General features: G+C 41.2%; 1 protein-coding gene across 1 annotated transcript in view; it reads left to right on the forward strand.

Moving 5' to 3' along the window:
- Positions 1-6,789: 6,789 nt before the first annotated feature.
- The window catches only part of LOC140233150 (probable G-protein coupled receptor CG31760), a 131,023-nt gene continuing 110,487 nt past the window's right edge, over positions 6,790-27,325 (forward strand). Inside the window, exon 1 of the mRNA XM_072313267.1 lies at positions 6,790-6,911. Coding sequence (XP_072169368.1) covers positions 6,853-6,911 — 59 coding nt within the window. The 5' untranslated portion in view covers positions 6,790-6,852. The remainder of the gene's footprint in view (positions 6,912-27,325) is intronic.

A 27,325-nucleotide genomic window follows, 5' to 3' on the forward strand; every position in this document is an offset into this window, starting at 1 on the left:
TAGACTGCGTGACCATTCGCGTTTCACATTGCGCATTAGTACTCCATTATTATTCCAAACAGTTGCCATCTCATGGGTGATATGAGACTTATGAATATGTAAAGTCCCCATGCACAGCGTGCATTGTGTGGCCGTAGAGTGTTAGAACGAGGCCATTCATTATCGTCTGCACTGTTAAGAATGGAAAGGGAAGCAATACAAAATGTCTACATTTAAACGTAGGTCAGTATGGATATTACCACCTCAAAGCACTTGAAAACTTAATTCTTCCTGATGTGGAAGCAAAGCAAAATTCTGCCCTTCCCCCCCCCCCCCCTCCAAAGAAAATTCCACAATAAAAAAAAAAAAAACCAAGGAACAACACGACGGTCATTTCATGACTGATATACCTGTCGGCTTGAGGCCGCACGAAACGAGGTAAGAACGACAATACTGCGACCTGCTGTATTTCTTCTTTGTTTTGTTTCTTTTTTTTAATGAAAACTTCCCCTAACACCACTGGCCTTGACCTTCCGACGACCCACTTTCGACCAGGTGGCATGTCGATGAGCCACTTTACCATCACTCTCCAATTTACCTTATGGGAGTGAGGTTCGTAGCAGGGAGAGGTATATGAAGACATGTAGAAAACACAGAGACAAAGAGATAGAGGGAATTTGTGTGTGTGTGTGTGTGTGTGTGTGTGTGTGTGTGTGTGAGGAGGTTAGAAGGGAAAGGGGAGTTGGAGACGGAGAGAAAGTGAACCATATCGAAGGGGTGTCGTTTGGTACGCATAGATCCCCCTCGATCGTCACAGGACACTTGTCGAGTAGTTTGCCCGTTGCAAATATTGGTTTTACACGTGGGAATATCCCGCCGAAACGACACTAACAGTCCAAATCAACAACGGCGCCCCTCGCACCTACCGGCCACTGACGCGAGCTTTCGTCTCGACTTCAGGTTTGTGTCCGCTATAAGGTGACGTGTCCACGTGAACAGTTTGCACTGATAAATATGGGGATCTGATTATCCACCGCAAGTCTTAACAATGTCATTGACATCCTTGTCATGGTGGTGTCCGGGTTAATGTTCAGCTTTCTTCCTCATTCAATTTGAAAAAAAAAAAAGATATGGTAACCATGACGATCCTCTTTCCGTGATCCGGTGTCAGACTTGCACTTGAATCCCTCGTCGGATGTTTGGTGTTGAATTTATAAGGTTTTGACAGCACCTGCGAGAGTAATTCCCAGATGATTTGCGTGTTTGTGTGTGGGAGCTTTCTTTTTCTCTCTGTCTCTATTGTCACATAAAGGAGTGTAATATATTCTTCACATAGTGCGAATGTCTAAACACACACACACGCACACACACGTACATACATACATTCATACACACACATTCAGATTCTATGGCAGAAACGGAAACTCTTGTATTTCTTAAGTTCATGTTGATGTGGTTTTTTTCTTAAAGTTGAATAAGTGATGTTTTCTCAAAATGATTGCGAAGTCAAAATAAAAAGTGGCTGGCATCCTGCCCACTCTCCTACATCTCTCTCTCTCTCTCCCTCTCTCTCTCTCTCACACACACACACTCACGCACAAACACACGCACACACACATTATTTCCTACTCATTCCTTTGGGGTGTTGTAATCGGAAACTGCCGCTTCGGGTTTCCATATCAATACCCCAATGATGCATAAACTTCACTCCGTATATTATGATGTAGATACATATTGAAACAGTGAGAGGTAGTGACATACTCAGTATGCGAAAGCGGAGAAAGAGCAATCAAACCACAGTAATCATCATTATGTACTCACATTAATGTACTGAAGTGCGCGTTTGTGTGTTTATAACGCCCTCTTAGAATATGATTCATTGTGAGTAGGCAAACTTTTTGTTTACTTACCTCAAGTTAGATTTTTCTTTAATCCATTATCAGCCTCATCTTACTTAAAGAGCATTATGCACAGCTCTTTATCAAGCCCATCGTGGCAAAAGCCAACCCTTTTCCATTATTTAGGTCCTATGGTGGGGGAGGGGGTTATATTGTATTTTTTCTGAGAAGCCATAGGCATCATCTCGCCATAGGAACCTCTATGTTGTTCTTGTCAGCTGTCATGTATTAAACCAGTGCTTGGTTTCTGTTGTTGGCTTTTGTATGAAGAGAGCACAAATTTGTTTACCTTGTACTGATATCATAACCGCAAATGCAGCATTGAATAGATACCGATGCGTCTGCTTACTATTTTTTTTTTCTTTTAGGCGGTTGGTAAGAACTAGTTCTGCAGATGATTCCTTAGCAGCGAGTGTGAAACATGAACTTGGGGAGAACTGAACATTGCACGTTCAATGGACATTCAATGCACAGACATACACAGAAATACTTCGTTGGTAATCCACGTCACCCCACCTGCTATCCCAATCATCGCTATTCCTTTTGCTTTGCTTTATTAGAGCTCAGTTTGGATTTGAATCACTGGAAACACCCCTGAGTCACTCCTGACATCGGAAGGCAAGGGGTCAACATGTCGGAGAAAGTGCTCAAAAACTCCCAGGGGATTTATAGGTACGAAGGAACTCGTTTGCGATAGCGTGTCTGGAACACGTTCGGAATTGTGTGCATAGAGTTAAAGAGTAACCAGACACAGAAGCGAATCTCTCTTCGCTGATCCCTAACTGCAAACCGTAATGACATCTCATACAACAGGATGATGACTGAAACCTCATGACCCTTCACACATAAAAATGTAGCTTTCGATAAGCTTACGCGCAAGTCCAGGCATGTGTGTGTCTTTTTATGAACGTCTTTTTATGAACAATGGCGGTGGTATGTGCAAGGACAAGGTATTAGGTCCACCTTCTGAGTCGTGTCTTAGATGTCACTTCGTTCAGATTACAAACGCGAATCCAGAATAGGGCAAAACTCGATTGGCAAACACAGCACGAGCACGATCGGGCAAAATTGATTGCAGGAAAAAATTAATTCGTGATTCAAGTTTTGCTTTCAGGCCGACAAGAATTTCTCGTATAGCCACGATAGCACGGCACATAATTCAGAACACGTTCGCAAGAGAGCCCTCTTGAAACTCTGCAACGAACTTTTCACGTACATGGTGCATCGTAAGCCAGCTTTAACTAATCTGAGTCTGTTCCCTCCACATGCTGATATTTAAAGGGGGAGGGTCATTGCTTTCGCTTTGATGGACGAATCTGATGAAAAAGACTGTCCTCGTCGGTTGTACGTTTGACATGGGGTAGCGCATCGGTGATCATCCACCATGCCCGTTTTATTCTGAGGGCCCGAGGCTTTTAGACAGACGCAATCTTTGCTGAGTGACCCTTTACGCGTCGTTGCTGTGACCATATCATCAATCTGGCGAGAAGTCATCAAACAGCCGTATTTGACTTTGACGTCCAACGGTTCCCCGCGATTTATACAGCCCAGAACTGCCAGAATTGTTGTTGGGTTTTTCCCTCCCTCAGAGCTGTCAAAATAAGCAATCGCCTGTGTTTCCCGAACATGCGGCAAACAACTCCTCGTGATAAAACTAACATCGACGAGGCTTTGTTTCTCTTGAACTGTTGATTTGGTCAAGAGGCGAGATGCATTGCAATACAGACACGGGGGAAAGATGGATCTTGCCGTGTAGTGTTTCGTTTCTTGATGTTTGCATAGGGCTTGTCCACTGTTAAATACGCACCGGGCGCAAGAGTGGAGATAGAGAATGAGAGAAAGAGTAAGGGAAGAAGGAATGGAAGGGGAGAGGAGAGAAATTTGTGGACTTACAAAGAGAGGGAAGCAGTCATTATGGCGTGGTTAGAGTGCACTTTAATCAAAGAGTCACTGAACAGAGAGATATAAACAAAACATTTCATCGCGCAAGAGTCTGCCATTTTACGGAACTACTCAGTACATTTTCGAAATCTCTTGACATTCCTAAGAATCTCTTCATTTAATAAAGCCATCAGCGACGAAGCCTCGGAAAGTCTTCGAAATTGATACTTCACCCACCAATCGAACACTTGTCCTCCATTGGCTCATCTCCCCAAAACATACATCCTGATCATATTTTTACAGCTTCCTCGCGGACTCTGGGGGATTAGCCTGATTTGCTGAATTGTCAAACTCTTTCTTCCCGAATTAATGAGGAGAAGGATAAAAGCAGGACAGTGAGCATTTAAGGGACTGTACAGTACTGGTTGAGGTAGGGATTCATGTTTTGAACATTCCTAAGTGAGATAAAGAAAATCCTCTTGTGAAATATGAAAGAGCCTGTAATTTTAGGAAGGATTCAACGTTTATTTGATGAAAATTGGTTTTCAAATGGCTGAGATATCCAAACAAAAGTGCTAATAATAAAAGGCGACATGCCACAACTTTATTAGGATCTCATTGTTTTACCTTGTTTTTGGATATCTCAGCCATTTCAAAACCGATTTTCATCGAATAAACTTTTGATACCCCTTAGAACTGCATTCCCCCTTACATCTCACAGAGTGGTTTCTGAATATCTCGCAAAATGTTAAAAGCTAAATCTACACCTCGACCAGAACTGTACACACCCTTTAAAAAGACCCCTCCCTGGCGATAATGAACTACGAAAATTATATGAAAATATGAAAATTAATGGGTACGGATCAATTAATTCCATTCCAACATATGGGTAAACATGATACAAAACATACGCATGACAAGTACTTTTGTAGCGAATTGCAAGGAATACGTTTGGAATATGGCGAATCACAAAGTATACATATATAACAAAATGCGCATACGAATGAACTGAATAATAAGAAAAATAAAGTATACATTGCAAGGTTGACAGAGATAAATGATGATGGAAAGGGAGAGATCTACTCGAAAGTAGAGCTTGTAAAACGTAGATCATTCAATATGCATCTCATAGAAGGAATACTATAATGTATATATTTTATATATATCACTCTTGACAGCAGCCTGATCTTTGCATGTCGCATAGAGAAAACTTTGATCAGGTGGTAGGCATTTGGTAAAGACAGTGGTTAACTGCGTGTAAACATCACGATTTGGTCGTTGGATGACACAAAATAATCGCGTTATTGCTGAAGTCCCTTCTAGCCCCCCCCCCCCCCCACTCTACCCCTCTCTCTTGTATCGCTCCACCAGCCCGTGGCAAATATTTCACTTTTCCATTAAAGGAATTAATCCTCTCGGCACGAACAAGCTTCGGCGGGGATTTTGATCCAGGTTCGTCTTTTGACGGAAATCTTAACATAATGCGCTGTGTAGGAATTCCTCCCTCCTTTTTCTGCCGACGTTTCTAACTTGTGACGAACGGATATTAATAGCTTTCCGTCAAACCATATTTTACCCCCAATGTGATAGTAGTAAAGTGGACGCGGACAGTAAGATTGATTTCAAACGAGAGGGGGGGGGGGGGGTGGGAGATGAGTTGAGCAGGGAAACGGTGACGAATGACCGTGAGTGCTGTCGTGTCAGGCCAGTTGATTGCTCTCCGTTCCGGGTGCGCTATAACATGTACTACGAACGTGATGTCATGCGAATTCGCATTCGGCGAGATGATATGTGCTTGGCTTCACATGGCAGTTTGCAGCTCTGTAGAAGTGGAAAGGCCTTTTTTTTTTATAATATATCATATACATTGCAGTTTCCTCTGGGATGAGTGTTCGTAAATGATGGCTTTACTCCAACAATAGAACTCCCCTTTCATTTCTCCTCTTCTTTCCTGCTATATCTCATAGCGTGGACTGCGTGACAATATTTCGGTTCCAACTACAAGCTCTTAGGTTTTTCTTTTTCCCCGCTTTCCTCTTTTCCCCTCACATTCGTTTACAATGCAGGTAACCATGCGCAGGAATCATGTGAAAAGAATGCTTCTTAAAATTTTACGATTGAATAGATTTGAAACTTCTAAGTATAAGCCCATACCATAAAAAAAGGAAGAACCCTCATGGAACGGGTGTACCACACGTATTCGACACCCACGAATCAAACAGCGCTCTAGTCATACAGCTCACAAGTCATAGTCCTCGGCAAATAAGGCCCATGAGTCCGACACTAAGCAAACAAGGCCCACGACACCGGCACATCGAGCCCCGTGATGTATTGTCGAACTCGTGGGCCCTTGTTTGCCTGGTGTTGGACCCATTGGCCTTGTTTGCCTAGTGTCGGACTCGTGGGCCTTGTTAATCTATTGTCGAACTCATAGGCCTTGTCTGCTTAGTGTCGAGCTCATAAGTTGAATGTGTTTCGTGGGCTGTAAGACTCATAGACCTTTTTCCAATGTCGAACTTGTGGATTGTAATGACTCGTGGGTGTCGGTAGTGTGGGGATGACCCCCCCCCCCCAAAAAAAAAAAAAAAATAATAATAATAAAAATAAATGAATAAATAAATGAATAAATAAATAAGAATACAGAAGGGGATCCGAGAGGATACTCGGATCACCTAAATATCCACTCTGTATTAACGAGTCTTCAGCAATCGGAATACAACTGTATCCCTTTTTCCTGTCTTCTCGTGTCATTCTAGTCGTTAAAATTTTGAATTTGAATATTGCTGATTGCAAGATTTCAACACGTGCATAAATTCAATTCACATATGCTGACGACTATCACTATTTTGGGGTCCAAAATCAAATATCAACCAAATTACAATCAAAATACTGATATAAAAAAAACAACAACAAAAACATCATGATTTACGTGACTTTTTAATTTCTTTTTACCTGTCTGTCTGCAGCTACCTTCACGTACCGCCTGAACGACACGGAGCACGGAGAGCAGGTCGAGGACGACACCGTCATCGTCCACTACGAAGACGGCCACTGGAGCGCACCGTACTTCGACTGCGGCGGCGGCAACATCTGGATGATGACCTACACTGTGCCCTTTTTGGGTCGCATGCCCAATGGAACGTACTACTTCAAGTAAGTCATTTCCCTGTTAAAGGACAAGTCCACCTTCATATACATGTGGATTGAGTGAATTCAACAATATTAGTAGAACACATCAGTGAAAGTTTAAGGAAAATCCGAGAATCCGTTCCAAAGTTATGAATTTTTAAAGTATCTACGCAGTCACTGCTGGATGAGAAGACTACTACAGTGTATGATGTCGCATGCGTACAACGATATAAAGGAAATAAAAAGAGAATTTGACAAAATTTCACTTTTTGAATAAAGTACACATTTCTTCAACTTGTTACTGACGTATACAAAGGGTAGTATTATTCCCCCTATCTTCTGAAAACAGAGAAGTCGAGTGTTCATTTGTTATGCGAGAAAAGTGAAAATATGTTGAATTTTCTTTATTCTTTCTTTATATCGTTGTACACATGTGACATCACAAGCTATATTAGTCTTCTCATCCAGCCGTGACTGAGCAGAAACTTCTAAAATTCATAATTTTTGAACGGATTTTCCGATTTTCCTCAAACTCTCACGGATGTGTTCTACTAATATTGCTGCATTCACTCAACCCACATGTCTATGAAGGTGAACTCGTCCTTTAACTATTGGTGTATAGAAGGAGGAGGAGGTGAGACTGTTATTAACCTTTTGTTTGCGGTAACTTAAGGAGATGTATACAATGTCTGGGGATCGTTTTAGAATCAGGCAGGGAACTGGTTAAGCGATAGGTGCCGGAAGAATCGATTTGGGGTCTCTATTCAGAGATCATATTCCCGTTCAAACGATAATTATTGCTTCTCATCATTTTGTTCGTTTGTGTGTCTGTGTATGTGTATGTGTGTCTGTGTGTGTGCGTCTGTGCGTGTGTGTGTGTGTGTGTGTGTGTGTGTCTGTGTGTTATGGGGGTGGTAGTAACCCTCAATGGCTATGATAAGGAGGGTGAGATGGAAGGCGGGTAACGATCTCGAAAGAAGATTGGTCCATTACTGGGAAAACGGCAAAAATAAAGACTGATTAATCAGGCAGAGTATTCGTTATTCCTACGCTATGATCACTGCGTAACAGTCCAGTTGTTTTATATATATATATATATATATATATATATATATATATATATATATATATGTATATATATATATTATATAATATATATATATATATTTCTTTTTTTGGGGGGGGGTCTTTTCTTGTTCGTCTTCAGATGACGTGAGAAACCTTTGAACATTTACCGATTATTCTAAGTACAGGAAGATAGGGATTTTGCAAAGCGGATACACAGCTTCCGTTATCGTGGATTTGTAACCCCTTTCTCCATTTTCTTGATTCTCCCGTCTACATAAGGCTAAAATGGAGAACAAAAGCCAAAAGTTCAAAATCTAGCTGACGACGATGTCTAAAATGTACAAGACTGACCGGCAAACACAGCTGCCAATATGGTTGGAACATGCGAGGCGAAGATATTAGTGCGATACGAAGCAAATACTGACGCGGACACGATCCGGCTACATCCCCGCTGCAAAGTAAATTGACTGCACTGGTCCTAACCTCTTTTTCTCTTTCTTGTATTTTTTCTTCCCCCCCCCCCCCCCCTCCACCCCCAACATTGGACTTTTAATATCGCGAACCCAACTGGCTGCTATAGTCTTTCCAACTTTTAAGGTTAATTCATGCCGAACATTGAGAGTGAAAATGATTGAAATTCTTGCCCATGCTACGTCGTCGCCCCGCGTTTCAAGTAGATCGATCAAAAACAGAATAAGAAAAAGTCGTCGCAATGATCTCAAAATGGAAAGGAAGAAAGAGACCGTCTTGTGTGCAAAACATGAAGCAGAAAAAAAGGAGAAGACCAGGGGTGTAAGAGACAAAAGAGCAAAAGTCCGATAAGGTAAAAGCACTATGGAACATTAAGGTGGCATAATGAAAACAAAAGCAAACTTTGCTGACAAAACTGTATTATAATGTTCAAATGCCCAATGATCGCTCATGAAGCTTACAACAGAGTTTGAAATTTGTGCTTTTAAGATCAAAATATCAGTTAACAAATATATCAAGGCAGAAAAACATTTTCCGAAATTCCAGTACCGTCCATGGACAGAGTTGAGTTCGGCAAATCTTCCCTATCTTTCCTTGTTTTGTTATGGCGTAAGATCAAAAGAAATGTTTTGACAATCAAGCAATAACATCTTTGAAAGGGAAAGGTTTGATGTTGAAAAATTGCCAAGCCCAAAGTGGTATTTTAAATGTACTGTTTACCATTGGGGGCAGTGATTTAAAAATGTTCGAGTTACCACATTTAATGCACAAATAGGTCAGTTGTATATCACAAAACATCCTACCATAATTATACAAGAAAAAATCGCAAGAAAGCCTTAAATATAAGGAGATATCACTATATTCCTCAATAAACCATAACTGTTCTAGAAACAATTTCATTACAACTATTATTAACAGTCTGTGTATTTAACAATACTTCAAATTTATTATACTGATTAACATTTTAACATTGGTTGTTTCTACCCCTCACTCATGTTTTAGAACTATTTCGAAGCACCAAAGCTGGGTTTTTGTTTCATCTGCAAATGGTATATAATGCTTTTAAAAGACTTCTTCTTCTTCTTCTTCTTCTTTTCGTATTGCACGGTGTGCCTGGTTGATATGATATGTAAGCAGACACTGATGCATTTTACCCTGATAATAAATAACATTTATGACCCCCTAAAAAAAAAACAAATAAACAAACTCACCATGACCTAAACAACGTTGTTTTTTCAACTGTATACCGTATATTGGCCGATGGTAATATGTAAGCCATCCAGGTAAGTGAAGAGTTTAGAAACATTTGAAATGCACAAAAAATACTAGACCCTAATTTTCATGTAGAAAAAGAAGACGAAGAAGGAGAAAAAAAAGAAGAATTCTTGACCTGTGGTTGTGGGATTTTGACCCCAAGTCGACTTTAAACATTGAAACAATCGCGGCGAAAGAATCTAACTCCAAAAGTGTCCGAAATGTAGATCAAGGTGAGGGAACGCACTGTCATACTCTGAAAAAAAAAAATCAAATCGGCACAGAGAAGAAAAGCAAATGAAACATGCATACAAAAAAATTCAGTCTGAATTCTTGCCATCGTCACGTGTTGTCGTGTGACGAATGCGGCGCCCATTGCCCGGAAATCGCGTTAGTCCCGCTTGATTAGTCTCGGTTCCAGTCGGCCACCTCGATTGTCGACTTTGCCACCTTGCCTGCTTTAATATGATGACTCTATTACTTCATACATGCCGCGCAGTCATTAACTACCCGGGCGAAGCTAATGCAAATACAATTTTACGCTCCCCTGGATTCCGAAATTCTATAACGTATCCTAGATGAATTCATTCGCCTCTCGTGAGCCCCCTTGCTATAACGTGCATATGATTTCCATGTAGGCTGAAGGCAATTTCCCCCACGTCACTTCCATATTCCCAACATGCCCGACAAAATGAATGTGAGGGGGGGGGGGAATCCAATGATTATTCATGACCTTCGCAACGATAGGCTATTTTTGGAGGAGTAGTGCATAAAAACCACTTGTTAGTATCGCACTTTTGCAACGAGTTTCGCAGGGAGCGACACTTTCGGGTTAGAATGTAACGAAAAAAATGCGATTCAGATGTTTTCTCACTTTGGAATTGAAAATAAGAAATTACGCTCAGATATTGATGTACCGTATCTTTATATAGACGCGCAGGTATATGGTGAAAAGGGGGAACCAATTATCAAAGTCAGAGATGGTATGTTTGAAAGTTGCAGATACACATTGTCATATGAGAATGCCAAGATGCCGGGCAAGGTAACTGAATTCTGCAAGTGACCTTGAGCGAGTAGGAGCGGAGTCGCAGAGCGGAACAGTAGGCCTACTCATGCTTAAACATCGGCATTATGAGTAGTTGCTTGATCTGGCGTTCTGAAGGAAGCATAATCTTTTATATAATCTTTTGGCGAGAAACTAGAGAGGATATTAAAAAAGTATGTCAGATCTGGCAGACACTTTCACCCATGTGGTGTGTGATTGTAAGCACTCGAAATAGTTATGCGTATTTACAGAGAAGCGAGAGAATTGCAAGAAATGTTTTGATTTCCTACCAGCAAGCTGCCGGGTGATGAGAACTACGACAATCCGCCACCAAACGCCGCGTTCATGACGTTCAGATAAAGTGTTTTCAAACCGGGAGCGATTTTCCAAAAAAACAGGGCTCCTCCCATTCGAACGGCGAAGTTGATATTGCAATAACGGATGTTTTGATGCCGGCAGTTTTGAGAGGCAATGAGGCTTGTAATTCTTGCTGCAGTCCAAATACAGAAACAACCCCCTGATTATAGCATTCGGACATTCAACTTTTCTAGTTCTTACTTTACTCGTCAGTTATGCACCAAAGTCTTCACTCCCCGATTTCAAATTCCTCCTTCGACAGAAAAGAGAGGAGAACATGGGCAGCTGAAGAGCTTCAAGCTGTCCGCCTCAAAATGAATGTTTTGGCTCGTAATGCTGAGATGCAATCTAGTGTCAGCCGTTCGTGGAGAAAACATGCATGGGAAGAGTGCATACAAAGCGTTCGGTTGTACGTCCACGATGTCGCTCCGAGCAAGTCACCGACGCCGTAACACGCGGGGTCGCATTTGCCATGCTAATTGTCGAGAATTACCCGCGCTTAACTCCTAGTCATGTCTTGATTTCGTCACCCGAGGCAATATACTTCCTTTCCACTCACAGCGGGGACGATCAAGACGGAAAAGGGGATGGCAAAAGGGACAATAGAATGAAAGAAAGGGGGATGAGAAAAAGGCATTTGTGTGAACATTGGCGCTTTGAAGGATCCGACACATTAGCGTCTCGCCTTTCCCGTGTCGGGTTACAGGGCGAGAGATTTCTTCCTGTATTGATTGTGCCGCAGCATCAGCGATTAACGTTCCCGCCAAACCACTGTCGTCTGGCTTGTTTGAATTTCCTAAGGCGCTTCGATGACACTCCAGGATTTCAGAAGCAAGTAAACACAAGTCTTTATTTCATCCGTTTAATAAATTGGCATGTTAGCCAAAGAAGCAACATGTGAAAACTCACACAAATAATTGCTCCCTCGCCTCGTCTTTTCCTGACTTGTCATTCATCTTTTTCAGGCGTTATCGTCAACTTGAAAAGTTCACGATGCGCCCGATTTTTGCATCAGTAGTCATGGCTATTGTAATTCTGTTATCGGTGCATATTATTGCTAAACAAATTCTCTGCCCAAAAAAAAAAAATGTTCCTACAACGATGACAATGATGTATCCATCCAAAAACAACTGCTATTCAATGTGGTCGATGTTTTTGCGTTCATGTTATTAGGCTGTCAGGAAGCGTGCTATGTCTATACATGTGCGACAGCACACCCCAGCATTGCTCCTCTGTCTTGTTCACTTTGAACGTACCCTACTGATGATTTGTTTGTTGTTGGTGTTGTTTTGTTTTTGTTTTCATGTTGTGTATTCCTTTCCCTCATATGCTCTCTCCTTCATAAAAACCGGAAATATTTATATGTTTCCATTCCAAAGTAAGTACCGCCGTCAGGGACTAATAATGTTAAGACTCCCTTTGTTTGTCAGATTTTTCTTTTTTGTTTTTGTTTCTATTTCGCCCCTACCACAGACATGTATACGTTGTCATGTCCAGCACATGACATCCATAATCAAGTCATATTTATGATCGCAAATAGTGCTAGTGTGTATAATCAAATTATACACAATGTACCGAAATAGAGCTGTAAATTTATTGCCTTATTTTGATGGCTTACACTGAAAGTAATAGCCAATTGTGCACTAAATTGTGCGCTTATTTCTTTGTTTAAAACTTATTTGAATGATTGATGTTTCTTACATTTTCTCGAAGTTTGAATGTCTTTTAAACTTATTTTTAGAATGACAGCTTTTAAGATTGTGCCTTTTTATCTCGCATGTGAGTGTGTGCGTTGTTTATTGGTCCGTGTGCATGCATGTGTTCGTGCCAGGTATGACATAGTCGATGTCTTAAATGTCTCCCATCGTCATGCAGCTGACCTTGGCGAGATTTCTTTCCTCCCTAAAATCGAATGGAAATGGAGTGAAAAGCACTCAAAAGCCATAAGAACTATTTCTCATAATTCAGCCAATCTACGACATCGAAATAGTGGTGGGATAGAGAGGGGGGGGTATAGGTAGGAGGATATAGGCACGTGCGTCGTGGCAGAGAGGAAAGGAGAGTTGAAGAGGCGGCCACATGCGATCGATTGCCCCCCTAAAATTAGCAAGTTAAGGAAGATAACGTGATGGAGAACACAAAGAACAAGTAATGGGCGAATGTCTCTGCCTGATTCCGATCGGCACCTATTGATCGATAGCGCGTCGGCCTCCTGAACGCGCGATGCTGGAAAGACGACGCCAACCTCGACGCGTTCACACAACGACCTCAATTTCTTTCTGTGTTTTCTTCTTCTTTCTTTATCTTTCGTGTAAATATAAATGGGGCTGTTATCACGGAGAGAGAGAGAAAAAAACAAAAAGAATCCGAAGACTTATCGACGGGGACTGCTTTTGGTTTACGCGCGTCGTCAGTTTGTAAGGACAGGTGGATTTGCTGATTACCGCGTAAAACAGGCAGTGCTCTTCATCCCGGCATTTGCGGTTCGGGAGTGAGTGTTTTGCGGTGCCAACCACCTGCTCCCCCTGCAGACGACTCAGTGCAGCCTGTATCAACACGGCAGCAATCCAGCCCCTAGATAATTGAGCCAGGCGAAAGAACTTCATCCGTAAGTGATTTTGACAATGAAAATGTGTTATCACCACACGACAAGCAGAATCGCAAGAGACATAACTAAAACTGGGCGACAGTACGGAGCGAAGCAAAGACGGTATGAATAGAATCAAACGCAGAACAGAGCATCTCGTATTACTTCGCCCTGTAATCTGGTATGCATTTGTATTTGGCTAGATGCAGAGCCGAGCATATTACATCTTATGATTATCACTTCTGGTTTAAAGAATTGAAAGAAGTAAGAGAAGGCTTGCTGAATTAGACGAATAAAAAATTCAACGAAACGACAGGAGAGGAAAGAGGTAAGTCACTTATACACAGTACAAAAAAAGTGTGCAAGTGAACGGGGCAATTACCCTCTATTTCGACTAAAACCTTGCTGTGTTGATACATGAGCTTCATCAAGGATATGAAATCTATACCTTCTTGATTTTTTTGTGTTCTTTGGGTTTTTTTCAAGGCTTAGGTTTCAGTGGGGTGTAAACTTACAGCACTTTCTAGACCAGTGATTATTATCCATATCAGCCAGTCTCGCTGCAACTTTCGTTCTTATGCAAAATTTCACATTGTGGATGCTTATTGAAAATAATCATAATTAATAAAGTAAACGCAAGAAACACCGTTTTTCTTTTTTTTTTTTGTTTCGTTAGCAGGGATACAATAGAGCTTGTCCCACACAGTGGGGCACTGTGGCACAGTGGATAAGACTCCCGACTCCCAGTCGGAGGACTCGAGCTCGATTCCCGCCCAGTGCTAACGTCCTTGGACAAGATATTTTTACCTACCATGTCCCTCTCGACCCAGTTGTTTAAATGGGTACCTGGCAACGCTGTGGTCTGGTAGAGCGCTGGCAACATTCAAGAGGCTCCCCTTCATAAAGAAGACCTTATGAATGAAATGATAAAAAAAAAATAATAACAATATTTTATTATTATAGTTGTTATTATCATTATTGTTATTATTATTATTATCATTATTATCATTATTGTTATCAGTAATGTGAAAATTGAATTAAAAACTGTCAGATTTCATCATCGCGACTGTTTTGATCGGAACTCAAACGACCTGGCAATCATTACGTTATGTGCTTGACTGCCGTCGATTTTTGACCTCCAGCCAGTCAGCCAGAGACGCTTCTCTGTCGAAGCTTGGCAAAGAATAACCAACTCGAAACATGACAGGATCATTCTCTATAACAGTAAGTCCAGATGAATTGATTTAATTTTGTTCCTTTATTGAACGTTAGCTGGGGTGAATCAGAACTTACACCAATTCATTATCTATAACCTTTTCTCTCTCTCTCTCTCTCTCTCTCTCTCTCTCTCTCTGGTCAGGTTTTATACGTTGCCAAGATGCCTGATAGTGAAGGAATTCCATCTGTCTTACTATGTATTGATTTTGCATGTGACCTGAAGAGGTATTAGAAATCGGATCCAATTATTATTATTCCTGTGGCCTTCTTTTAATAGCATGTACAGACCATACTCAACCTCCTGCACTCTTGTCCATAAGCAGCAGTAGCTGCAGCATTAGGTTTATGCCGTACAGTAGATGTGCAGCATCGGAAGATAAGAGAACTGGGGTGCCTCTCTGTCTGTCTGTCTGTATGTCTCTCTCTCTCTCTCTCTCTCTCTCTCTCTATATATATATATATATATATATATATATATATATACATATATGTCTCTTCGCAATAAACGTCTATACAGAAAATAGTCGTGTAATATCTACACGACGTCTTCATAAACAAATCTTTCAACAACGATTGTCACGAATCGGCAAGGGCAATTTGATTTCATTCTATTTCTGTTCGTTGTTGTTGTTCTTGTTGTTAGTTTTTTGTGTTGGACAAGATTGCAGACATCGACTCGGTCAATATCTCATTCGAATGAAATCATACTGACTGAAGCGGAACAGTGCCGAAACGCTTTGTTTTCATGATGATATCACATATATGATACTGTCGGCTTGTATTGACTTGTTACGAATTCACGAAACGATGTAGCCTGAAGCTGTTGAATGATTCAGAAGCCCAATCCATTAGTGCCCTGTCATTCTCTTCATTTGAAGTGCTTTTTGTCGTTGTTGTTGGTTTGATTGTTTCGTTGTTGTTGTTGTTGTTGTTGTTGTTGTTGTTGTTGTTGTTGTTGTTGTTGTTGTTGCTACTGTTAGTAATGTTCAGCTCATGCAGTCCATACTTCATTTACGGTTACAGTTTGTCGATCCAAAGTTTCGTTAATCCGAATACAAAATAAGATTCGTATAGTTCCGAAAATTTGTTTATACGCACTCCCTTTTTAAGAATTCGGATTGATAAATCTTCGGACCACTTAAACGAATCTTATTTCATTTTCGGAACTACGAAACCTCGAAATGACACAACTTTGGGATAACGAACATCACCTGTATTTGCTCGGCATGTATAAGTCATGAGGGACTGGTTTCCTGTTAATGACAAGGATAATGGTACATCTTTTATAGAAATCCTGTTTTTTAAAGAATGCCTATCCCCCCCCCCCCCTTCAAAGCGAAATGCTTTTGTCGGAATAAATCCGGCCAGTACGAGTTATCTCTCTCAGGCACCTTTAGTGGGCATTACTTGTTATTAGTCAGCCTTGTATCTGCTACGCGAACGCTAAGACGACGCTAATTAAGCCAATTAATGTGTTCTGCACATGCGCGAGACAGCTGTTTCCAGTGTCCAACCCGGGAGCCCACGTCGTCTTAGCGTTTGCGTCGCAGATCAAATGCTCGCTCTATATTATCGTGATAAGAACCCGATCACGCGACTCACTTGCTCCACTATCGGATATTTTAGCCTTACAATGAATATATAGCAAGCTCTATCTTGCATGTCTCTTTCCTTGCTTTTTCGGGAGCAACAAGGGCCGCTCTAACTTTCAGCTCAGTCTAATTTGGAAACATGATGCTAGATACAGATCCTGCCTACATCTGTAATTCAAGGGCTCGACATATCTGTTCGTGCAATCGTTCACCCATAACTCCAGATAAAGTAGCATTAGCCGAGAAACTATGAACAGATCCTGCTCGCCACTTAAAAAAATAATAACACACACACAAAAAAAAAATCAGTGAACAGTTTGAGTGGCATAGGTCTAATATGTGTGTAATGGGAAGTAATTGGTGGTATGGTCCTCTATTGTTCGTGCGAATTTAAAAGTTATGAGATACAGGCTGAAAATGCCTGTCGTGAAGAAATGAATTGACGGCAACTCGTTCGCCGAAGCCCGCGGCCACTATTAGCCCACAAATTCCGAGACCCCATGCCGAGCGAATGGGATGCGCCGTCGAGCATGGGCGTGCCTTCGAGCTCTCGGGGAAGTAAGGACAGACGAGCGGGATCGTTAGACATGTCGGAGATTAATTTGGTTTTAATTTGATTTATCTTCTCGGGTATTTTATCAGACTGAATCCGGTCAATGGATGGCGGGTTGGAGAGGAATTGCCATTACTGCGTTAAGACAGATTTGGGATGCAGTGATGTAGTTCTATACTTTGACTGTTCAGCAGTCCAGTAAATCTTGTAACAACTCCATTCGCTTGTAAAATTTTCTCCCTTCCTTCGACACACCTTTTCTGTATCTTTTTATTCAGTCTTGCACACACGCGTGTCACAAACATACACATACACTACACACACACTACACACACACACACCACACACACACACACGCACACACACAAACACACAACCACACACACAGCCACAAAGAGCTATGTTGATGTTTAAAGCACTTAAACAAAACATCAATCTTTTTTTAGCCATGACGTCATGGTCGGTGGCTGAAAAAAAAAAGAGAGAGACTTCGTGATCTTATTTTCTTTTTAAACTAATTCAATCAAATTCGCGTGTTTTACAAACAGATGTTACAAAAGCCAATAAAGTGCAACAGTGGTGGTTATAAGGTCAGAGTTCGCTCTGAGATGTAGCAAGAAACGATTCCAGAACGGAACCTCCGGAAAGCTATATTGATTTTTTTTTTTTCAGGAGGCTAAAATATTGCTCTGTGTGCTACTGCCAATTCAGACGCCGGGTATACAAAGACAACATTCTCCATAAACAATGACAGATATTGTTTCACTAATTGAATTTGGCATTTCTTAATCCTCGACAAACAAACATGGATAACATCCAGGGTCATGCCATGTGAGGCACATTAAAAGGCATAGATCGACATGCAAGTACTCGATGAAATTGCATGATCTATTTCTTCATTATTTCCTATACTAACTACTATGACAAACAAACAAGCAAACAAACAGGACCGGCGTACACAATCGTACCGAAGATATAGCGATGTTTTACAGAACTTCGAACTTCGTTTTCATGCTGAAAGTCGACGAGTGAGTTCTACTATAATAATTGATATCACGACGAATAAAGATTGTTTACTGGCATTTAACATTCTCTGAGTAATAACCATCCCAGTTAACAATTAGTTACCTAATTTTGTCACATTTTCAAATAAAAAAAACTAAAAATCATCATTTACATCCTTGTTCATTTGCTTTTAGAGATACACGTAGACAGTAATCAATCTATGTATCATATACACACATGATATATATATGCGTGTGTGTGTGCGTGTCTGTTTGTGTGTACTGTAAGTGTGTGCGTGTGTGTTGGTTTGTGTTTTGCAGTCAACCACTTAATCAATTTGTCATCCGTCTCCTGTTCAGTATCTTGTTGCTATCGAGTGGCGCACCCACTATGAAATTGACCCAATTCCGTGACATGAACTACAATTTCCCCACATCTGAAATTAAAGCAATCTCGTGTAGAAGTTTTCTTCGTCTTCTTCTTCTTGTTATCTTGTAAATCACAAACTATTGTGTTTCCGTGCAGGTAAGATAAGAGGGAAATGTTAGGATATTGTGAAAACGTTACCCCACTTTTCCCGGCCTCCATCTAATTGCCAATCAAGGGGAGAGAAGGGGAGCGGTAGAAACTGGAGGAATCTGAAAGAGAGGCACGCAGATCAACCTCTTCGGTATTGCTGATAAAGCTCTGCCGTCTGGAGTCAGAATATGCTTCATAATCAGGAACAGCCTTTTTCTGTAGAGTTTTACGCGTGTGTGTGTGTGTGTGTGTGTGTGTGTGTGTGTGCATGTATGCACGAAGCTTAACCATTTCTTAAGGAGGCAACAGCAAGAAAAAAAAAAGAAGAAAATGGGTTATCAAATGCGACCCATGTAAAATGACCTATACACCATGCATCCCTTTGATTGAGAGGTAAGAGTAGGGATTGAGCGTTCTTCAAAATGGTCTATTCTTAGCAATCGGCTGCACTTTTTGTCATCTCGCTGTGTAATAACATTTGGCGTCCCATTTATGTCCAAGCACATAGTACGCTTGGAAGGACAAGGAGGGAAAACAGTGGAAAGAGGGCCTAAAAATGTCAGTCCCATATGACACTGTCAGATCAAGAGATCGAGAATAGTGAGCGGGGGTGGAGAGAAGGGCGGAGACTTCGAGGCAACGTGGACTTCATCTACCCCCGACAATTCGTGGTAAAATTTGTTTTGATTTTGCCTCATTTGTTATGACTGCCAAGGCCTAGTAAAACAAAACTGCGTCTGGGTTCGGCGCCGATGATTCAATGGGCATTATGAATGATAAATTCAAGGTTGATCTGATTTCATAAGCACTTTCATTCCTGCCTTGACTCGAACAATTGGTATTGATGAAACGTGAGAAAATGTTTGCAGAGTTCATCCTGTCACCTTGCAATGAACGTTTCACCTCTATCACCTCCATCATCATCATCACCATCATCATCACTAAAGAGGTCTACTTGTAACGAATCAAAACAGTTCGAAAGATGGCTGTCTTTGGAGAATTTGACCATAAAAAATAGTCGAATACAGTTACACCGGGCCCCTTTTTGTTCACTTCGTGGAGAAAAAAAAAAAGTAAACATGATTGTTGCGTTACCCGCTGCCGAAAAAAAAAAACAGCTGAAAATTGATGGAATGCTTTTGATCTCAAAGCGGTCTGCTTGCCGATCATCGTCTTGACAAACGCTGCCTATGACTGATGTATCAAACGTGTCCTCTGTTCAAATCAAATGATTATCAAAGGTGTTCAAGAATATTATTTTGATTGATCATCACATTGATTCAAGACTCAAAAAAGTCACGTAGACGACAGAAGATGTCATAAGAAGTCAAATCGCTGCGTGATTGGTCTGCATAATTATTAATTGTCATGACAATTTGACAACATTTCCTTGATACAATTCAGTTACAGTTTGCCTACGCATTCCCTTAAAAGATGTTCCCTTTTATTGTTAAAAAAATGAGCTTTATTGATTTTCTTTGTATGCAAATGTCATAAGTTTACTTAATACTTTTGTTGGAAATGAAATGAAATTAAATGAATGAAATTATCACTCGACAGTATACGTTTATTCTTCCACATCCGTCTTTCTTGGAGTTGGTGTTATGTTACCCCTCAGCAATACATGATTAAAGTCGAATTCGACAACAGTTAACATCACATTCCACAGAAATCAATGTCAGTCTGCCTGGGAGTCTGCCAGTGTGTTTACTCGTCTTTTTCGTGTGCGTGTGAATGCGGACTATCATTGCAAATGCCTATGATGAGGCATGATTAAGTTGTCCTCGGAACCTATAAACACGGGTATCAAATACTGCCTGAAAATTAGTTTACAGTTATTACGTTCCCCTGAGTTTTGATGAAACTCAAATTCACGAACGGCCCTGGCAAATCATTGAACATAACTGCCATGTAGTGGTACATGTTGATATTGTAATCTTTAGGAGCGCGTGACAGTTATGAATACCCTGCCACTTTTTGTAGCGACCAAAAGTTAGATGGTTCTGTTCAATGTTTTAGTGCAATTACGGGCACAAAGACTGAAGTGGGTCGCCATTGTTTACGTCGTTTTCAATTATATCTACAAAAGCCATGAGGACAACGCCCGGTGAGAACGAGAGGCTGATTTTATACATTAATTCAGATCCTATAACAGTGAGAAGGTCGCAAAGGCAAATTCTTTTATTTCCTTTCGACATCACGAAAGCAAATGAACAAACATCCCCAAATAAAGCAAACATTTTACAGGCACACATAAACGTTATTAGAGCATACGGAATCATTGTTGTGTGGATGGAACGAGCTGGGCACCACGGTCTAATTGGAAAAAAAAAATAAAAGCTGTTTGAAAATTCATTCTTGGGGTTTTAACACTGCACACATAGGGCCCCAACACTGTGAAGGCATTGACACACATTGAGGTGTCGATGCCCAAGATAGTATCACACTGTGTAATAGAGTGTTGAAATAGTGACGTGAGGGTATTGGTGTGATATGACGAAGTGTAATGAGGTACCCCTCAGCTGTACAGTGTACGACTTGAGTACACTGCGTTTGTCCGTGAAAACAGAGTATATTGCACTGCGCCATGAAGCGTAACAAACTTGGGTGTTCGTACTATCAGCAGAATGGTGTTTTACCGCATTGACCAAAATGTTTGTGTTATAGAAAACAAGATGTATACTCACAAAGTTTGAACGGCTTAATTGCGCCTTGCTCTGCACCCCCGACGAGTGACCTTGCAAATGTTTATTAATTAACCAGTTCCGGTTAATTTTCCCCAGCGCTAATGCACAGTGCGAAGACAATAACAGCAGTGCATCCAATGTTATCAACATTTTCACAGCACGACGAGGCTGGATACGGGGTATTGCAAAATAATTTTCTACAGTGCGTTTCAAAAAAAAAGAATGATAATCTAGCTTTAGAGGGTTACTTTTTCAAAATTGTCAACAATGGAGAGGGCAATGTGTGCTGTGAGGACAGGAAGACCCTTGTGTTCTTGTTTCCACTGATAAATGATCAGCGCTGATTGTGTCAATAAATGTCATGCACGACTGAGCACATTAACTTTAAAGCAACAATTTGCTCCAGTCATTTCAGTAAAATTGAACATGATGCGGAATTGTGATTAGAGTAGAATATACTTATATACACATAATAAGATGTTGTACAGAAGAGGAATTTCAACCGCTTGGAAGCCGCCCTCTGAAGTTGTTTTGATATTTAAAGTAATTAATGATGAAGCTTTACCAAGTTTAAAAACAGTATAAAAAAACAAAAACAAACATGTGAGCCCGGGTGAAATGACTTTTTCACAAAAGTTATGAAATCTACATCGAAAAGTTGGCAGTTTACAGCCTTACACAACTCTCTACCTTCCTCGCATGTTTTCTCTCCCCAATTTTCTTGTGTGATCATGGTGATACGAGTGATAGATCACTCCTAGCACTCTCTTGTAAATTTATAACAAGCTTTGTTTCATGACCTAAACTAAACTTTGACTTAGAGCTGTATAATTTGAAGAGAATTGATTTGCAGACTGTGCTGGCACGAGTGCTCGTCGCTTGATTGGTTTCTAAGAATCCTGTAACAACTTCTCATCGTTAGTTTTTATATTACAGACACTTAAACATTCAACTTTTATAAAAGAAGGGAAACGTCGTGTCGTGTAAGTTGACTGCTTACTCTGTGCGTAAGTCTGCCAATTTCAGTGTGACGAGTTTGACTGCCTACTACATGTTGCACTTGGCTATTATTTTCCTTTTCAAAGAATCCGCTGTTGCTAAGGCAACAGAAAGGCCATAAGACTTGAAATGGCTGCAGATGGTGTTGACCACTATGTAATGAAGATATTAAACTCCCAAACAATCCTGTATCATTAGAGACTCCGATTCAGAATAAGTTGCCGCACACACATACAGTATCGGCCCAAATTTTCAACTGTGCGTATCTTTTTTTGTTCAGTTGCCTCTAAGGCGAGTTGCCAAGAGAGAATTGATGTCTAGACCTCAATTTCCGTTGATCATCGATGCCGTTCCTTTCTTTCCCGATCATCATCACTATCTGCCAAACAACACGCACGCATATATCAATGGGAGCTCCTCACCATCAGTTTCTCCCATCTCCATCACCCCAATCCTTCACGACATGAGACCATAACGGCTGGAAGTCAAGTGGCTGAGTCATAGAAATCATGTTTAAATTATTACCAGTCAAGCTTTCTCTCTAGTATGTTTGCTTAATGTTTGCAAAGTTATGGTTAAAGCAGCATAGATGAAAGAAGTGCCGTTCCTGACCCAAGATTCTTTTGTAAATTGCAGCGTTTTTCTATGATCATTTTGAGAAATTTCGAGAACGTCCGGTCGAAAGAGTGGGGGAAAATATACCAATCAGAAGGAGCCATGTTGGACTTCGGTAAGACGGGAGTAGCGGATATTCGAATCAATGCCCGACTAATCTACGGCGCAATGTAGCGAGACGTTCTCAGAAACTGGTATTGCTGTCATTGAGACGTACGCCAACTGAAAGAAAATGCGGCGAGACAAGCAGCAACTGAAGCAAATGCACGGGGACACGCACTGACTGAAACATAAAATGCATTTGTAGCCGCACAGAGCCGACGTCACAACGCCCCGGGCGACGTCAGAGCAGCAGCGTGTGAACGCAGACAGCATGCTGAATTTAAAGTTTGCCTGACCAGGGAGGTTTGACCCGTACGTGGTGATTAGTTTTTGTCTTTCGCAGCCACGGCACAGAATTTATAACAAGGCAAATATGAACAAACTCAAAGGTGAAGGGCCTCCCACCTCATGAGAAGCATGTGTATGACATGAATTTTAGCAGTTCTTCCTTTAGTGTTCTGAGTTTTGTAGATCTTAACGACTGACTACCCCGACCATTTGTAACTTTAGATCGAAAACCAAACAAAATATCTGAAAATGAAAAATACAGGAAGATTCATGTTCATGCTTTTACAGTAGGCCTACTTGTTGCTGGATGGCATCTTGAATGGAGTCATGTCCTTGTACGACGTTACATTATTAGTAAGCAGGTTTGCAAAGTTTTGCGAATGCAATATGATCGAAATGTATGTAATAACAATAAACACTTACCAATTGTACCGCATTGTAGAAATGGTGTTCCCTTGGTTAAGCTCCGAATTCATCACGGATTATAACTACGAGCTGTAAGAAATTTGCAGTTTCTGCGTAGTGAATAGTTTTACTCCAGAAGAAAGAAAAACAGGCTGCGTAGGAGGGTAAGGGGGGGGGGGGGAGAGGAGGAGCGTGATATTGGCAGATAGGTTAATGGCGGATAATATGCAATTTTAAAACAGGTTAATGTGCCGCGTTGTCTATCTGGTCTGCTGGCTTGGGTCACTATAGGGACTTAGCGTGGATCCGATGGAATCAGTTGGCTTGCGATGAGTGGTCGGCCGGGTACAGGTGGCTGAATGAACTTTTAAGCCTCTACTAGAGTACAAAAACTCCATCGTATCTATACGAGAGGGGTAGAACTGGTAGAGGGGTAAAAAAAAAGATGTAAAGAAGGATGGATGAGGGGAAACGGGTGAGAGGGGACTTCCTCTTGAGACACGAAAAAAAAATGCTCTATACTAGGAAGATCATATTTTGTTTAAGCGGCATGGGACGAGAAAAGGGGAGGAAGTAAATGGAAGGCAAGCAATGGTTGAGGCTAGGTGCAGCTGTCAGATTGCAGAGGGAACGTTGACCCCTGCAGCAAGTCCATTCGACTCATTCGTGGACGACCTCAAAGGCCCATGGTGTATATTATAGTAGACGGAGAGGCCAGTCTAGCACGGGGGGACGCGGGAATTTGCGGGAAGAATTTCGTTGAACAAAATCCTGCCGGGTTTGGGTTGTGGGAACTACGGAAATCGTGAAGCCACGTCAGGGCGAGCACATAGAGATGAACTCCGTCGTACATTCAACGCTGGTTTAACCCACTGAGGACGAACTGATATTGCTATAACACGCATGTCCCACAGACATCTGCCTGAGTATACTTGGGACTATAGTCGTCAATGGGTTATGGTGACGAGCAAGGGGTCAGTGGTAGGTTATGCAACGTGAGAGAAATTTCATCTCAAGAAGGAGACAGAGAATGAGAAAGAAAGCGAGGGAGGGACAAGGAGATCCTGGAGAAGTAATTGAGTATCTCTGCCCTCGTCAAAGGACTAAATGTGTACCAATACATCAGGTTTCTCCCATGTCCGCATTTCACTTATGATAGGTGGTTAAATACTACCAAAGAAAGCTAATACCTATGCATACATGGAGCGACCGAAATGCTAGCTCACACGCAAATATCGACTATAAAGAGACGGCAGATGGGCGTCAAAGTTATCACAAAATCAAACACACACATACACACGCACATATATACACACACACATACACACATACACACTCACAAGCATATACAATCGCACACACCCTCACACACACACACACACACACACACACACCTTCACACGATCGAAGAGAAGTCCAATCCGACAGCTTAAGGTAGCATCAACTGTCTTTTCATGTCTACCGCAATCGTGATCGTCAATTAAGACCGTGCTCTGTATGGAATCGGAGCCGACCAACAAAGACGAGCAAGCGAGCTGAATATTTTTTTTTGCCTCCCGGCAGTTGCCTGATGACGTAAAGAGGCGGGAAAACTGCGCAGGGTTCCATCAAATTCTAGCACACTAGGGACCGAGTACAACCTCGGTCATCTGCAAGGTAAATGTTCACCCCCTCCTCTAATGTATGACACCCCTCTCTATCTCAGCGTAGAAAGATGAGCGATAAGCAAGAACCAAATTTCAAGATCCACAGAGATTGAAGGAAAAAAAAAATATCACTCACTGGCCGTTTTGTCTCTATCTGCCAAGATCTATGTAGGTGTACAAATGAAAAAACTGAAGTGACGAGCGTCTATAGCTTCTCCAATCGAGATTGCTTGGGAAAGTATTTGCGCGCAACCAACATCCAATTTAGTTAAACACTTTATAGAAATTGGCTAAGTCATGAATTTCCCCTTAAATTTTGTTTATGGTATTTGTTCTCAAGGCATTTCAACCGTACTCAGCTCAACAAAGAGTATTATGAACTGTCTGTCTGTGGGCAATGTCATGTGTTCTTTCACAACCCTATTTGTGATATGTTTTCAAAACGTTTAAACAGAACGTCAACATTAATAAAATGAATGGGATAAAACTGCACGAGGTTGAGTTAAATGGTTTAAATGTGACTTCCATGTCTTGTGATTGTCCGCCCCTCAAATCTCGTAATGGGGAATGGAATGATATAATGAAGAAACGAGGCACCATAGCCTTGCTGTTTGCTGGTTGCTAAAGTCGTCTTCCTGTTTGTTACTCGCTAAAGTCGTCTTGTTGTAACATTATAAACTCACCACCCCATGGTGCACCCGCTTGGAGAGCCTAGTCATCATGTTATGACAGCTTGAGCTCAGTATCTGCTAGATGTGTAGTTGTCTTGAAGGATGTCTTATGATTATCATCAACCAGTCGTCAAATTCGAGAAGGTACATCGTCGAGTCCATCGCGAGCCCTCAACATTGAAGACTGAAACAGTGCTAACGCTTGCACAACCTCTTCGGTTATCCCTGTTGAAAAAAAAAAAAAAAAAAAACACGCCAATCTATACACGTATGCTCACACCTATGCAGAAGTTTTCCTGACCAGTTTGAGTACCATGCTTCTCTCAGAGATCACACTCCTATCGTGGGTTTCTGCAACGTGTTGTCAATAGTCAAAATGCTAACTAAAGGGTATGGTCACTAACGTTAGGGTGGGAAACCAACCGACTGACAGGCAATCGATGACATCAACAGTCAATTATCCAGAGAGGTAGTGTGTATGTGTGTGTGTGTGTGTGTGTGTGTGCGTGTGTGTGCGTGTGTGTCGAACAGACAGACAGACAGACAGGAAGACAGGTACAGAAATGACTGCATTAAACAAAATTGTGCCATGGACCGTCAAACAGTATCCCTTGCAATCATTTCAACTAGATCACAAAGTGCTGCCTATGACAATCCACAGATTGGAAATGTCTATTCCAGTACGATAGACTCGGCGTGATTGCTAAGAAAGGAATAATCTATTTTTGAGTAGTGCAGATAATTATGTAGAGCGAATGGAAAAAGCGCACATGCACGATCTAATGCAGATATGAAAGTGTAAATCCAAGGCACGAACGTGACGCTCTTCAAACTCCTCTAACCATTTCACACCCACGCTGCACGCTCCTTACCAAAGAGTGCTGCTTTACCGTCATGATTTTAAGCATGACATCATAATATCTATCAATGACGTTTAAAACGACATTTCCTTTTCACATATCGGTTTACATTTTTTTTTTTTTTACCGACAGGAACTGTAAGCTGTTATTTAGGTGCTACGTAGCTCCGTCTTGACATCATATTTTCGTTCATGTTGGAAACAAACATAATATTATACTTTGGGAAACAAAATGGTCATTCTGTTAGGGAAACTGTGAGATTCGCTCTGTCCAGTTGGTTTACTTCGGGCTTTGTTTTCTTGGATAGTAAATAGTGGTTTTCAACTATGTTAGCGATTCTACTGTGTTTCGAAGCAAGGTGGTGTCTTTCGCGAAAAAATAGTTGAGTTTGCACTGTAGCTGCTTACGTGACTGAGACAAAACGCAGTGTTTCCACTTACGCGGAAATGCAATGTATTTCGTATTACTATGTTCTGGCAACAATACGTTGAATAAC

This window comes from Diadema setosum, chromosome 9 (genome assembly GCF_964275005.1).
Source record: "Diadema setosum chromosome 9, eeDiaSeto1, whole genome shotgun sequence".
NCBI classification, from domain to species: Eukaryota; Metazoa; Echinodermata; class Echinoidea; order Diadematoida; family Diadematidae; genus Diadema; species Diadema setosum.